At 36.7% G+C, this 15517-nt stretch overlaps 1 protein-coding gene across 3 annotated transcripts in view; it reads left to right on the top strand.

The window, feature by feature from the left end:
• The window catches only part of Dpyd (dihydropyrimidine dehydrogenase), an 865876-nt gene that overhangs the window by 327860 nt on the left and 522499 nt on the right, over positions 1–15517 (top strand). For all 3 annotated transcript variants that reach the window (XM_039103213.2, XM_039103214.2, NM_031027.2), the window contains exon 10: positions 1046–1215. In XM_039103213.2, coding sequence (XP_038959141.1) covers positions 1046–1215 — 170 coding nt within the window. The remainder of the gene's footprint in view (positions 1–1045; positions 1216–15517) is intronic.

The following is a 15517-nucleotide window of genomic DNA, read 5'->3' on the forward strand; positions in this document are numbered from 1 at the left end:
ACAGAATGTCAATTGTCTAATCCCCAAAAGAAAATCATCTAAACAAAATTATTGTATTTATTGAAATTATAGGTCTAGTCATCATCTGGGGTGGCATTTCAAAAATTATAGTAATTTATCTTATCAGCAGTTTATAATACAGTACTGTCCGGTATAGAACACAGTCTGAATTTCTTTCTCCTCCAAGGATCCTGATAAGGATACCAGCTCTTCCTATGCACACTCTGAGAAATACACACTTAGCAAGTCCTGTTTTCTTGGCTGATGGCATAGCTTAGCAAGTGGAAGCTCTTGTATGCAGGCCTGAGACACTCGTCCATCCTTGGATCCCACTCTGTGGCAGGAGAGGTGTTTCAGCTGGAAGACGTTCTCTTCCACCCCATGTACACCGTGGCATGTGAATGTCTGCACATACACAAGCATGGCATTAATTAAATCGAACAGTTTTAAGAAAAAAGATAGATATTCTAGTTTCACAGAATGAGCAGAGAAATTCAATAGAGAAAGCTATATTGTAGCCATTGTTAACAAAACTCTCGAGTTATAAATATGACACTTACTCAGTATCTTAATTTTACAAATTTACTAAATATAAAATATATAGTAGAGTTATGCTAGAAATTATGTGACATATTTTAACAAAATGTTATAAATTATGAGCTGATGGTATAAGGATTGCTTTGTTTCACTGAAGTATAGTCATTTAATTATGTAAATGTAAAAATATATATTATGCCTTTGATAGACATTTAGTTCATTCCTTCTGTTTATCATGACTAAAAAATTTCTTAAAGTGTTACAGCAGTCCATATCGAAAGGGAAAAAAGGAAGATAAGGGTACTGAATATACAATTACATATATGAGCATATTTTTTAAATGGGAATAAAACTGTCTTTCAACGAAGCAGAATAATTTGATAGTGACACTCCACCCTGGAAAACGGCAAGCTGCAATTTTACAGTGCTTTGAGTACAAGTATCTTTTGAGCTGTCATGCAGAAATGGTTTCTCTACTTGAAAATGGGGTTTTCCTTTCATCGTTCAGGAATGTGCGCCTGTCACTCTCCATTGCCATCCGTGAGGGGAGCCGTGATTGTACTCGGAGCTGGGGACACTGCGTTTGACTGTGCAACATCCGCTCTGCGCTGCGGAGCACGTCGCGTGTTCATCGTCTTCAGAAAGGGCTTTGCTAATATTCGAGCTGTTCCAGAGGAGGTGAAGTAGAAGCATTGGAGAAGCTAGGGGTGGAATCCTACAGATTTTAGGCACTGACACTGTTGATATGCGGTCCTAATTTAAATAATTAGACTGTCCTTAAAATGGACAGACGAAAAAATAATTGAATTCTAGGATATAAGTAATTATTTTCATTCTGACAGTCCACTTAAAAGGAACTTTAAATATTAATTTGGGTAAAATGGTACATGTATTTGGGTCAAAATCACTGGTCTATCATTTTTTAATCAGTGTTTTAATATCTTTGAAGTGTATTCTAATTAGTTTCTGTCAAATGTGCTAGATCTATAACCTCAACAATCTGCAATTTTCATAAAAATGTGTGGATGCTATATGAATGTTATAATTGGAAACATTTAAGATCCCTGAAGTCCAATTACTACTATATATAATATACATATTATATAACTAGAATATGTATTATATCTAGAATATATATATTTTATAACTAGAATGTATATTACATATATAGAGAGAACTAGAATATATATTACATATAAAACTAGAGTATATATTATATTCATACATATATGGAAACATATATATATGTGCCATTAATTAAATGTATATGACAATATATGTATTGCATATTATAAACACATATATGTACATATATAATATGCTTTTATGCACATTCTGTTCACATTTAGAGTCAACTATTTCTGCTGCAAAGAAAATTGAATGAAATTGCAGCAGAGTACTCTAAAAGAGCTTCTCTATGAACACTGCTCAGATTCAGTATTTAGTTAACCTAGTAAAGATGAGAGATTTGACACCATTTCCTTCTGACTAGTCTTCTATTAGAACGTCACCTGGCTGTGTACATTCCGATCTCTCCAACTGTAACGGTATCAGAAAAAATAATGTTTTAAAAGCGATATTTGTTGTTAGGCCATAGACTGAGTATATTTATGAAAAGATAGATTACCCATTTTATTCAAATCAGTATTTTGAATTTGATTTACTTGAGAATGCCCACACATGCTTGGAGGCTCTCGATCTGCAAGAATTATAACTGTGGTCAGTGGGTGATTTGTCAGATGTGGATTAACTGCAATACAAATTGACCTTAGTAAATGATCCATCACCCGTAGTAGTTCATAGCTGGGCCACAAACCTCAGCCTTACTCTGTGGGTTTTACTCCAGCTACACTTCTAATATGTATTGTCCAAGGTATTCCTATAATCCTAAGAATCTTCCTTGAAATTCACTTTTAGGCCTTAATTAGTTCACATACATCATCCTACAAATTCAAGTACCCAAATTAAAAGAGAAACAGGAGCTAATTTTACTTGTTTTCATTGCTTTGCATAGTTTTGGACTTGGTGAATATAACAAATTTGTGAAACACTCTTTCCACTAAATATTTTATACTTTGTTCATCTATTACTATGATTTAAAAGGTTTCATGACCAAAAAATGACCCTTGAGGGTTGGAAATAGAATTTAATCACATGTATTATCATCATTCTATTTGATGAGACTAGAAGGCCTGAGATAAAAAAATCAAATAAAGAAAAACTGAACAGAACAAAGATTTATTTTAGGTCAATATTGCCAGATCACTGTGGTAGGAACAGGTAACAAGGTAAATTTCTCACCTTCAGACGGCCATGGCCATGAAGGGGCAGGGGGACAGGGGACAGAATAAGTCCATCAGAGTCACTATTTCAGTGACACATTTCTTTCAGTTTGGTCGACCTCCTAGAGTTTCTATCACCTCCAAATAGCACTGTTGATTGAGTCAGAAGCTTTTGAACTTAACTTTTGGAGGACATTCCATAAACACACTTCAACATCCCAAATGGCAGGGTTAATTATTTCATTCCTGACAGTATCATAATTGCTCTTCATCTTCCATTAGAGTGACTACAAATACATGGCAGCTCTTTCTGTCTTACATAAAACTCAGAAAAACAAACAAACAAATCTCAGACTGGGTAATTACTTAGGAGAGTAAATGTTTGTATTCATGCACCTTACATTGAGTGACTGCGTACTGTGAACTAGGCATCAGCTCAGGTGACTGGAATATATCAGAGAGAATTCCACACCTTCATAAAACTTATAGTAAGGGAATAAGTAGAAATAAGTAAGGGAATAAGCAAGAACTTAATGCACTTGTTTAAATTGAAAGTAAATGTATTAGACCATAAGTGCTATATTGAAAAGTAACTTGTACTGTGTAGAAAACTACTGATATGAGGACATATGGAGTGAACATGTATTTGCTTGGGTGCAGAATGTGGTGGAGGGAAAGGCAGCGGCTTCTCTCTTAGAGTTGTCTTATAGGCCTTTCTGATTCGTTTTGCATATAGAAAAGATTACACTGAGTGAAGATTGGCACTGTTGACATAGTTAAGTGTTCTTAGTCATAACAGAGGAAGTCTCCTATGGAGTCCATGTGAAGAGAAGATAATAACTGTGGGCTGTCTATGTGTCACCTAAAAGCTTCTACTTGGTAGAAAGTACAACCTTGGGACTGTTTTGTATAGAGAATGATGAAGGCCTAAGATACCTTTTGGATTTACTACTCTGCAGAATGTTGACTATGGGACTGTAGATACAGAAGCGGGAAGGCTGGTTAGTGGCTAATAAAAAGTAAACTGTTGATCAGTGTGATAGTATGCAGAAAGGAAGATTTTATAGTGTAGGTCTAAGTGGAAGGAATGGACCTCAGGAACACAAGTTGTGTGCCTTCAGTGGAGACTTAGTAGAATTCTAGTTGATCTGGGGCTTACTTATATTTAGAATGACCGTTTACTTAATTGCTTTTCAAGTAACCAAAACTTTAATATATTCTTAAAATGACTTGACATCTTTATTCATGAAATCAAATACTGCGGTCATCTTCCTTGCTCAGTTTTATCAGTTTTCTCATCAAGCATTGATATACAGTGTTTGATACATAATTGTAGCATCAGGATTCCCTACAGAGACACAAAATGTGATTTCTTCCACTAATATTCCAGTTTAACGGAATTTAAAACTTTTAGAGCTCCCATGTAATGACTTAAGGCAAAACCACAGCATGAGTTGTATAATTAGTGTCATGTCTAATAATTAGCATTATTATAGTTATGATATATATGAAATGAGTAGTTATATAATGTGTGCCTGCATGCATGCGTGCGTGTGTGCGTGCGTGCGTGCGTGCGTGCGTGTGTGTGTGTGTGTGTGTGTGTGTGTGTGTGTGTATACATATAGACTTTAGTATAGACTTTAGACTACAGTATATGGCCACTGTCTATGATATTCTGATTTGGAATATTCCAGCACTTAAAAGTTTCCATGCTCATTCACCATAGTATTTACTTGGTTTTGTATACTTCTAAAGAAGATGTTTACAATGGAAATAGGATGTTAGCATGGTGGAGATCAAGTATCATTTATCTACTTCAATACATGGGATTTGGGAGTTTATGTTCAGGGACTTATTTTTTAATAAGATAGTATCCACACTCTTCTCTATTTCTCTAATTTCTCATATGCTTCCTTCTCTCCACACACCTGAATTTCGACCATACACTATTGATGTACAGTAAATGAATATTGAAGAAAGAAGCCTATATGTGTTTTTTTCTCAAGTACATATAACATAATCATTTGTACTTGGCTGAAAGCTTTAAATGCCATGGTTTCTTTATTAGCAAATTGTCTCATCGCTGAATACTTCGGCATTCATATGTCTAAAACTTCAATCCAGTATTCTGTCATTGAGAGAAGAGAAAGCAGACCAACAAAGCATTTTCTGAACCTTTAATAATAGACATGAATGAATACAGAAGTCAGTACCTTGCTTGAGAATTTGGGCCTTGGGTGGCTATTGTTAATAATTAGTTATTATATTTTTATATATTATATTTTAATTTTTCTGTTGCCGTGATAAAACACTACAACCAGGTCAACTTGTAGGAGGAAATGTCTTTAGGTATATGCTTCCAGACGGAAAGTCAATGATGATAAGTGGGCCTGCAACAGGTGGTAGAAATGGTTGCAGGAACAATAAGTTAAGAGATCACAACCTCAACAACAAAAATGAAACAGAAAAGACACTTGAAGTAGGGCAAGACTACAGTATCTTCAGGTCCACACCAGTGGCGTACTTCCTCAGTAAGACTGTACCACCTCCCCAAACAGAACTGCCAGCTGAGAACCAAGTGTTCTAACATCTACACTGATGGGGAGCTTTTTATATTATTATTCAAAACCCCACAATTAACCAGGACCAATATTCCTGCCTCTAAAAATATTTCAACCAATAACACTAGGAAGCGTCTCAGATTAAATGTTTCAAGGACAAGTGCAAGCTGTTTGTCAAATGTATAGGCTTTCAAATTTTAGAGTGGATCAAAAATCGCATTGATAAGTGGCTATTAGCCCAAATGCTTGAAGTACCCTAGATGCCTAGAACAAATGAAACTCAAGACGGATGATCAAAATGTGAATGTTTCACGCCTTCTTTAAAAGGGGAACAAGAATACCCTTGGCAGGGAAGAGAGAGGCAAAGATTAAAACAGAGACTGAAGGAACACCCATTCAGAGCCTGCCCCACATGTGGCCCATACATATACAGCCACCCAATTAGACAAGATGGATGAAGCAAAGAAGTGCAGACCGACAGGAGCCGGATGTAGATCGCTCCTGAGAGACACAGCCAGAATACAGCAAATACAGAGGCGAATGCCAGCAGCAAACCACTGAACTGAGAATAGAACCCCCGTCGAAGGAATCAGAGAAAGAACTGGAAGAGCTTGAAGGGGCTCGAGACCCCATATGAACAACAATGCCAAGCAACCAGAGCTTCCAGGGACTAAGCCACTACCCAAAGACTATACATGGACTGACCCTGGACTCTGACCTCATAGGTAGCAATGAATATCCTAGTAAGAGCACCAGTGGAAGGGGAAGCCCTGGGTCCTGCTAAGACTGAACCCCCAGTGAACTAGACTGTTGGGGGGAGGGAGGCAATGGGGGGAGGGTTGGGAGGGGAACACCCATAAGGAAGGGGAGGGGGGAGGGGGATGTTTGCCCGGAAACCGGGAAAGGGAATAACACTCGAAATGTATATAAGAAATACTCAAGTTAATAAAAAAAATAAAATAAAATAAAATAAATAAATAAAAAAAGAAAAAAAAAGCATTGCTGAACACAGACCGCTGGGTCCTGTCCCCAGAGTTTCTTTCAGAGTAAGTTTGGGAAGGGCCTGAGAATTTGCATTTTAACAAGTTCCCTGGTGATGCTGAGGCTGGTCCACTGCTCTAATGTATCATCAATGAGTTTCCAGCTGTCTAATTAGAACCATAAGCAGTGTGCTGTTTGCAGGTACTCTCCTTCTTAGTTAAGAAAGCATTAATGCCAAAGGATATAGGTTTGATGAGAGGAAGATAGGGAGGCGTCATCAGCACATTGATGTAATTCTGATTCCAAATGTCTCTCGGGCTCCCAGTGGCCTCACACACATGCTAAATAGAATGCTACTGACACACTAGCAGTTCTCAGCCCTCAGTCCTTGGGGAACCCAGCCAATCATTCAGTGCTATCCTTTAAGAAGATGAGGGAAAATCTGTTAATAATTCCCTCCAGTACTTTCTGCAAGCTTAAATAGGTGAGATTAAATTTCACAGGATAACAGAATCCCCCAAAATGCCGGTATTAAAAGCTGTTGACATATAAGACAGAACTGCCAGGATGCTGTAGCTGGTTGGGAATCCCTAAAAGGAGGCATGAAGGTCAGGACTCAATAGAACTGCTTGACTTGATCAATTTAAACGATAAGGTTAAGGAAGGACTCTGTAGCTGTTATTGATCATGGTTGGGAAGAATATGGCTCAATATTAGTTTTAATAAGACATCCCATTCATAAAGGATATTGCAGGAGTCTGTCATATTCCTACTTAGTTTCTAAATGGCAGCAGAGCATGCTACATCAGTTATCCTTCTGTACTGTGATGGTGTCTATGTGCTAGTCCCTTGGTCAGTTTATCAGGATAGTAACTGGTTTGATTAGATTTGCCTGTTATCAAAAATCATGTTATTTAAAGGATTGGCTGTCTTGGTAATGGAGACTATCTATTATTTTAATATAAATATTTATGCCAGATTCTTTGCTTCATTTAGTCAACATATGTTTTACTGTGATTTTGAAATAAGACATTTCCATATGAAAGACTATACCTATTAACTGAATCCTTTTAGGACAATACAACATAAGCCACACTATATTTTTTATGGGGCACAACTTACAGTTCCTGTACACAGTACTCTTAGCATTAAATGATGGTGTTAAGGCTACATTGCTTGTTAAATACTCTGTATCTTGCTGCTCCCTTTTATTTATTTATTTTTGTACCAGTGACAGATGCTTCCCTAGCTTTTATTTAATTATTAAAAACCCCATCGACCTGAGACTAATTTTAGTAAAGAATCTGTATAGACTCACAAATGTAACTTCCCCCAGTGAGGTAGATACGCCTGGTGACTCCTTTGCATTTGTCAACTGCACATCGTTCGAGAGCTGTCCTTCATGGAACGTGATGGGAGACTTGTTAGCAGGATTGGCCAAGGGGAGTTGAAGACAAACAACTAAATACGCACAACTGCCCCTAGGCAGACAATGTTAATTAGTGGTAGTTAGGGGCTCTTGGAGTACTGACGTTGTAAATGCACATTGAATGCTTTTGAATGCAGAGACGTGACATTCCAGGAGTCTGTACGTGCACATGTGATGGAGCATTATGTCAGATTCATGTAGTGTGAGCAGTTAGAAGGACTGGGTTTTGAACTGAAAGTTGGAGCGTGTTGGTGCCCGATTGTAAAACCTAGTCTGAGTTTTCCATCAGTGATATCAGTGCTGGAGTTGCATCCTATGGAAGGGCTCCGTTTGTCCATTCCCAGAGTTTATAATTTTACTACTCAGAGAAAAATATGGAGAGAGAGAGAGAGAGAGAGAGAGAGAGAGAGAGAGAGAGAGAGAGAGAGAGAGAACTGCTAACTGGCCAAGACCCAACAAAACCTGTGCACGTTCAAGATCATGCATTTAAAGGCAACGCGGAGCATGTCACAGGGGCGTTTCGCATATGTTGGCTCTGGGTGTCTGTAGGGCTAAAGATAATTTATCTTCAGAAATGTTACCAAAGTCTTTTATATGCATGTCATATGTCTATATATAATATGCCATGTTAAATATTGGTTATTGCTGTATTAATTTTAGTAGCCGGTCTGCCTTTAATCATATTTATTTCAACTCTTCAATATCTGTACACTGTTTTATAAGAGGGAAACCTTAAAATGTAATTATTTTATTTATTCATTTATTTGAAAATACAATTTTGCACTGTGGTCTAGACTAGCCTTGAATTACTATGTAGCCAGATGGAGGCCAATTAATCCTCCTGCCTTGCCTCCTGGGAATTGGAATAATAGAAAGGGCAGGCGGGGGAGCACCCTCATAGAGGCAGGGGGAGGGAAGGGATAGGGGGCTTGTGGAGGGGAAACTGGGAAGGGGGATAACATTTGAAATGTAAATAAATAACCAATAAAAACATTCCACCATACCTGAATTATGGTAACTTATTAAATCCGTATTTGAGTCAGTATATAGCACTCAAAAAGAATAAAGACACAAGAATAGGAAAGGACACAAGAACTATCATAAAATATCTTACTTTATATTATAGTTCTGAAAATTAAATATAAACCTCCAACACTTAACACAAGCATTTTCCCTCTGAACTACACTGCTAGCTCCTTTTATTAGTTATATTTCAAGATAAAGTCTTCTAAGGCTATGAGGATCAGCCTTGAATCTCTTGAGTGAGCCAGACAGATCTTGAACTTGCGATTCCCTAGTCTCACCCTCTTGAGTAGTTGGAATTTCAGTCCTTGCACTAGCTCATTTTCATCTATTTTACAAGCATTGTTTTTCTCTAAAGAGGGTAACATGACCCTCTCTCTCAAGGCCTTCCCTAAAGATATTTTTTTCTGAAGATTTCTTCTGGTCTCTCCTTTATTGACTTTTATTTCAAGACCTTTTATGGCCTTCTCTGCTTTATGCTTGTCCAACACTCACTGCATAGGGTTGTTACTTCTTTATTCCAATGTCACAAATTAAAATGCAGGTTTCTTCCATAAGTTATTTTATTCAATTCATTATTTGACTCCAAGAATAGAGTAGTTTTCATGTCAAATTTGCAGATCATGTTATTTAATCCATGTTAAATAACTACATAAAAGTATCTTAATCTTGTAAGAATATTTTAAATAGTTATAAAATACATACTATGCATTTGTACATATCAAGACTATTTTAGATATGTTTCCGATAAGTCATCACTTTAACTTTACATTTTCATCTTATCTCATTACATATATGATGGTTACTTTTAAATGACATCTGGCTACAACTTAAAATAGTCTTAGAAAAATATCTCAATTGAGTACTTATCTAGATTAGGCTTCTTGTGAACACTCTGATTGTTTGTTTATTGACCCTAATTATTGTGGGCGGCACCATTCCCTAGAATGTTCTCAGAGATGTATAAAGTGAAGACAGCCAGCTGAGAGCAATGATGCAGGCAGGTAGCATAAATGCAGTCACGTCCTTAAGCCCTCAACTGTGGGCATAGTATGGAAACTCTTGCCTCCTTTGCTTCGCTCAAAGAGTGGATTGTAACTCGGATTTGTGAGCCAAATAAACCTGTCTCCCCTATGCTGCTTTTATTAAAAACAGGACACACTACCAAATTAACATCTATAATTTTCCATGGCCCCTTGACTCTTAAAATTTAACCTAGGACTAAAAAAGTTAACTAAAACTAGAAAACATTGTCAAGCAATATATTAAAACATTGGATTTAATGAAAATATATCAGAGTAAGAAAAGGCTGACATTTTATAGAAGACAGGATTGTAATTTGAACAGAATATGCATAGCTAGTCATTTCAAGATTGAAAAAGATACCTCCAAGACACAAAGTTATACGGAGTCACCTTTTTGTGAAGCATTACAATAGCAGTCACTATTGCTTTACTCCAGCAAAATCTAAGGTGAAGCACAGTGAGATCCAGTCAGGTTTGGGGAATATCATCAATCATAAATGAATACTGTAGAAATATCCTTTTCTTCCTAGAACTGATAAATTCTATGATAGCTGTGCAAAGTCACTTTGCATCCTCTAAGTAATTCTTTACATTTCAAATTCTGGGTCTTGTAACTCAAGAGTGACTCAATCCAGTGACCCAATAGTGACTCAGGGAAGGGACTACAATATTTATCCAATGTTTAACACAGCTCTCATATGGAGTAATAGAATTCTTCATGTTCAAAATTCTTGCATTTTGAAGAATTTTTAAAAAGAATAGCGTATAAATGATGGCTGTGGATACAGATAGTGAGGGTGGGTAGATTTTTAAAATACTGTACACTCTATTCCTCACTTCCTGTTAATTCCTGTGCCAAAAAAATTATAATGCAGCCAAATTCCAGCATGACTGAGGGAGGGACTCAAAGGACAGCATCCCTTGCTGAATAACTATTGGCTATTGGTGGCTGCTAAGGGACAGAGTATCAGTTCTGTCATAAGGAGTGGAGCTCCTGCTTTGTTAGATTGATGCTTACCTTTGGGCACATAGGTAGCATTAACTGGCCTTGGTCAGTTATCTAAAATAAAGAAAACATAAACTTTGGATAAGGGCACTGTTCAGGCAGAGTCTCAGTGCAAAAACAAGTTGGAGGATTATAAGTTGATATGACCAAAATCCATGTACACATGTATAGAATTCTCACAGAATAAACAAAACATATTTTAAAATTATAAACTACACAAAACTTGTCCAGAAAACTCATAAGTATGGGATTCCATGTGGGTAACTAGAATTTATCCTGTTCCTTCATTCTCTTTTATCTCTTTGGTTAGCAAAGTATGTAGGATATTAGACTTTAGAATCAAACTAGCATGGTTGGTTGTAATTCATTTCCAGATTTATTACTAATTCAATGGATAGAAGTAAATAGAAGATGCCAGGTAACCAAGAGGAAGTGAATTATCACTGACATCACCATGCAGTATCACCATTTCTTTTAACTTGGGTCAAGTGAACTCAAGGAAGTGTGAGTATTTTCACCTTTCACAGGAAAGACAGCTAGTTCAGGCTCCATTTTCTACTTAGTTACACAGCTTATCTGACTGTGCAGCTCCCAGCTTCATAATTTTCTAAGAGGTAAACCCTGCCCAAATCATTTTGTAGATAAAGATGCCCATTTGAAATTACCAGCTTTGTATCCAGAAGCATGTTTCTAAGGGGATTCAGACAAGTCCCAGTCACTGATGAGATGAACTTCTTTCTTTCATCCACACTTTTCACATGAGAAAGAAGAGTTGCCATTCCAGAACTCACTAGCAGTTAACTCCATCACACCAGACAGTTCTTGACTGCTATTAAAGACTAGCTGCAAATTATCTTCAGTAGCAATATTTTCTTTCTTACTTTCTTTCTTTTTTTTTCAGAGCTGGGGACCGAACCCAGGGCCTTGTGCTTGCTAGGCGAGCACTCTACCACTGAGCTAAATCCCCAACCCCAGTAGCAATATTTTCAACTTTGTCCTTTCATGTCAATTTTTAAAAAAATCTAGTAATAGTGGTAGTAGTAGTAGTAGTAGTAGTAGTAGTAGTAGTAGTAGTAGTGTAAATATACTGTGTAGTGTTTATGAGAAACAGATGTGTACACACACATGCAAACACAAAGAACGTGTATGTGTATGCATGTGAAAGAGAGAAGCAACACATGCCAAGGCATTTAGTTGGAGATTGGCAGATATCAGGAGTCATTTGCAAGTTGAAAAATCTACTATTTATCCCATGCATAGCATAACTCATATTTGGACAAATTCCCTGTGTTCATATATGATGAAGAGTATTGATAGACCAAATGTTAGGTTTCTGAAATGTCCCATCTATTCACTTTCTTGTAACATCCAGGTTTAACACGAGCGTGAGCAGCTCAGGTTTCAAGGACAACTCAGTATTGATAGTCAGTCTTCCCTGTGTTGCCTTAGTGAAGCATCAGCTCCAAGGACAAATAGGAATAAACCTGAAGGATGAAGGGTGATAGGTGAATTAATATTCAAAAGTGGAGTCTTCCAGAATAAGGCTCAATCCTCCTGGTTCTTTCTAACTAGCAGTGTTCTTTCTAATGCTGGACTAGGGTGATTCAAAATTAGCTTGAGCATGGAGGATAATGGGGAAAAAGATAATATTTGGATGGGGTCATATATTGAGGGCTAGGGGTTTTGCTAAACTAACTCAAAAGACATCCTGCTAGATTTGGATTTTTATGAGAAAATACACATTAGAAGGTTCAGAAATTCAACTAAAATATGGCAATGTAGAGAATTATTTGTCACGTGATCATAGCACTGCTGCTGGTTTCTTGACACTGTGAAGGATTTTTGTAAGGCAAGCATCATTTTATGACCCTTGACAAATAATAGCAAGTGTGTAGTAGGCGCTACTTAATAGTGGGTAAAATTTATGCATACTTTGGACTGTGAAGCTATAAATATTTGCAATATTTAACAGTGATAAGCAAAGATCTTCTCCAAGATTAACACGGGACATGAAATACTGCTAAGCAATTTTGATTACGAATCACTTGGTTTTGGTCTCTGTGTTCCTATCAGATTGATAAATGGTTAAATATACTGTACTGATCTTAGAGCTTTCTTTCCATAAAGAATATTGTTTCTTCATATTGCTTGTAAAACTTCAGCATAATTAGAAGCCATTCCAGAATTTAATATATGCTGGTTTTGATTCTGCTCGTTATGGTTTATAAGCTATGCTTACCCTGCCTATATGCAATCTAAAAATGAGTTGACATCATGCTTTTAATTATAGTAAATTAAGTTGTTTCATAATTTCTGTAGTATGATGCCTGTAATATTAATCAGACCAAATCATCACATTACATAAAGTTAATCATTAAAATGATTATCATTATTGCATGCTGTAGTGAACTATTTTTATATTACTCAGCTTCAACTACATATCTTTCCTAAATATGGAAGTGAAAATCAAAGCCCACATTTTTTTTTAACTTTTCAAACACTTTCTGAAAAGAAGGTGACAAACTGACTTGTTGAACCTAATTCTTCAACAGTGAAAAATTGATGCTACCTACTATCATCTCCCCTGAGTAATTATTGGTGAATATAAGAATGAGAGAAGTCCCCATGTTTATTGTATGTCCTGTGCAAGAACAGCATGATTGCTTGAATATGAAATGTCCCACACTGACTCATGTGTTAAATGTTTGGTCCTTAGCAAGCATTTTCTATTTAAAGAGGTTTTGTGAACATTTGCAGATGAGTCTAGCCTAATGATATACACGACTGCGGTGAGGTCCTGGAGAATTTTTTTCTTCTGCCTTGGCCACTTTGTCTCTCAGTGTCTCTGTTTTGTTTTCTCTCTAACTCCTTCCTTCTAGTCTTCTTTTTGATCATAGTAAATTGAAAAGTTCTTCTATATCGGACCTACCAAACATGGATTGAACAAACCTAAAATGATGAGTTAAAATAAGACTTCCATCACATAAAACATTCTCTCAAGGTTTTTGAGTACAATGATGACAAAGCTAATAGTACAACATTGTTTAAAAAGTAAATAGGTGGTATGCCATGACAGCTATACTTGTATATCAGATTTCATACTTACTGATCATTAATGATCATTAACAGCTATGAAGAAGACCCAGTACTGTCATTCATGAACTATTTACCTTAGAATGCTGGCTTTTATGAACACCAAAAAGATATTAAGAATATACACATAGCTAAACAATTGGTTGATCACATCCATCCTATTGTGATGGTAACTCAGAACAGAGGAATTACTATTGTCTTTGTTTTATTTCCACTCAGTAAGGTAGGATTATGGCGCGTTAGTTTATCTTCTCTGCTTATTATTATCTGCTTATAATGGGAGGATTTTAAAGCCATTCACTAAAATCTACAACTAGCTGCTTTTATTTCTATTGCTTTGGATATCTTCCAGGCTGTTTTAATCATGTATCATTCATTCTTGAAAGAAATATTATGTCTGTTTTGAACAGAAATAGAATGGTGCCCCGTCTTGATGTTCTTGAATGTAACATACTTGCTGGCGTTCATCTGAAAGAATGCTTGTTTAAAATAATCCATCATTCAGTATTTGAATATAACTCTTTGACTTATAAGATAGAAATTTTAATAATATATTTTCTGTAATTAAAGAGTTTGTGTAGTAGTTTACTATTTGTTATGTAAATTTAAAAACTTTTATTTTTCTACTTGAGATAACCTATGCTTTGTTTCTTTATTCTATATTGTGAAACCTGCTTCGTCCCTATTTTAGCGTTTATCTAGGTTTTGTAAGTCTCTATTAATTTCTTTATGGGACTGGGCTCACAAACCTATTCCTTGGTTCCTGGCTTTTGTGGTATAATCAATTCTTCATTTATTTTGACAGGGAGTCTTGACTCTCTTCTTCTCTGAGGAAGTTCTCTATCACTCCAACCTTCTGATCTCTGGCTGTCATTTCCTGTTATGTTTGTATTGTCAAGTGTCAGTAACAGGAAGCAGCGTGATGCGAAGCAGAGGTAGACTAGAGTGAGGAAAGTCTCAAGTGAACTTGTGTTGTTGGCTTGAGTCAGCCGTGCCAAGGACTTCAGAGTCTCAGACACATGGGAAAATGGAAAGCCTTGCCCACAGGGTAGACCTAAAGGAAAATCTCAGTGCTTTCATGGGCCATCTGGAGATGCTGATGCCATATAGAGAAAATGTTTACCATAGCTCATCCACCTGGATATTTATGGAATGAGAACTGCGTCCCTATAGACTGTTCCTATTGAGATTAGCTACACGTGTGCCCTTGATGCACCTCGGTACCAAAAACCCTGCCTCCTTGATTCAGCTGAATGCAATAGTCCTGCCTCTCTATTCAATTGTGTATGATCAACACAGCAAACTTTTTAAATTTTACTGTTTCTAAGAATAATTCAGAGAGACCAGAATAAATTACTTAAGCATTTTTGGTGTGCCTGTGTTCAACTCCTGAACATTTGACAATGTTCCTCACTGTCAGAAGCAGGCCCAAGTCCCTGGAATCATGCTGATGCAGTATGACTATTTCACACATTGAGTTGTGCACAAACGGGAAGATCACGCCAAAGTTGCTGTCAGCCAAATTAAAGTATTACCTATGTAAGCTCTGCCATGCTTAACATATGATGTCTCTAGTCTCC

This window comes from Rattus norvegicus, chromosome 2 (genome assembly GCF_036323735.1).
Source record: "Rattus norvegicus strain BN/NHsdMcwi chromosome 2, GRCr8, whole genome shotgun sequence".
Lineage (NCBI taxonomy): Eukaryota > Metazoa > Chordata > Mammalia > Rodentia > Muridae > Rattus > Rattus norvegicus.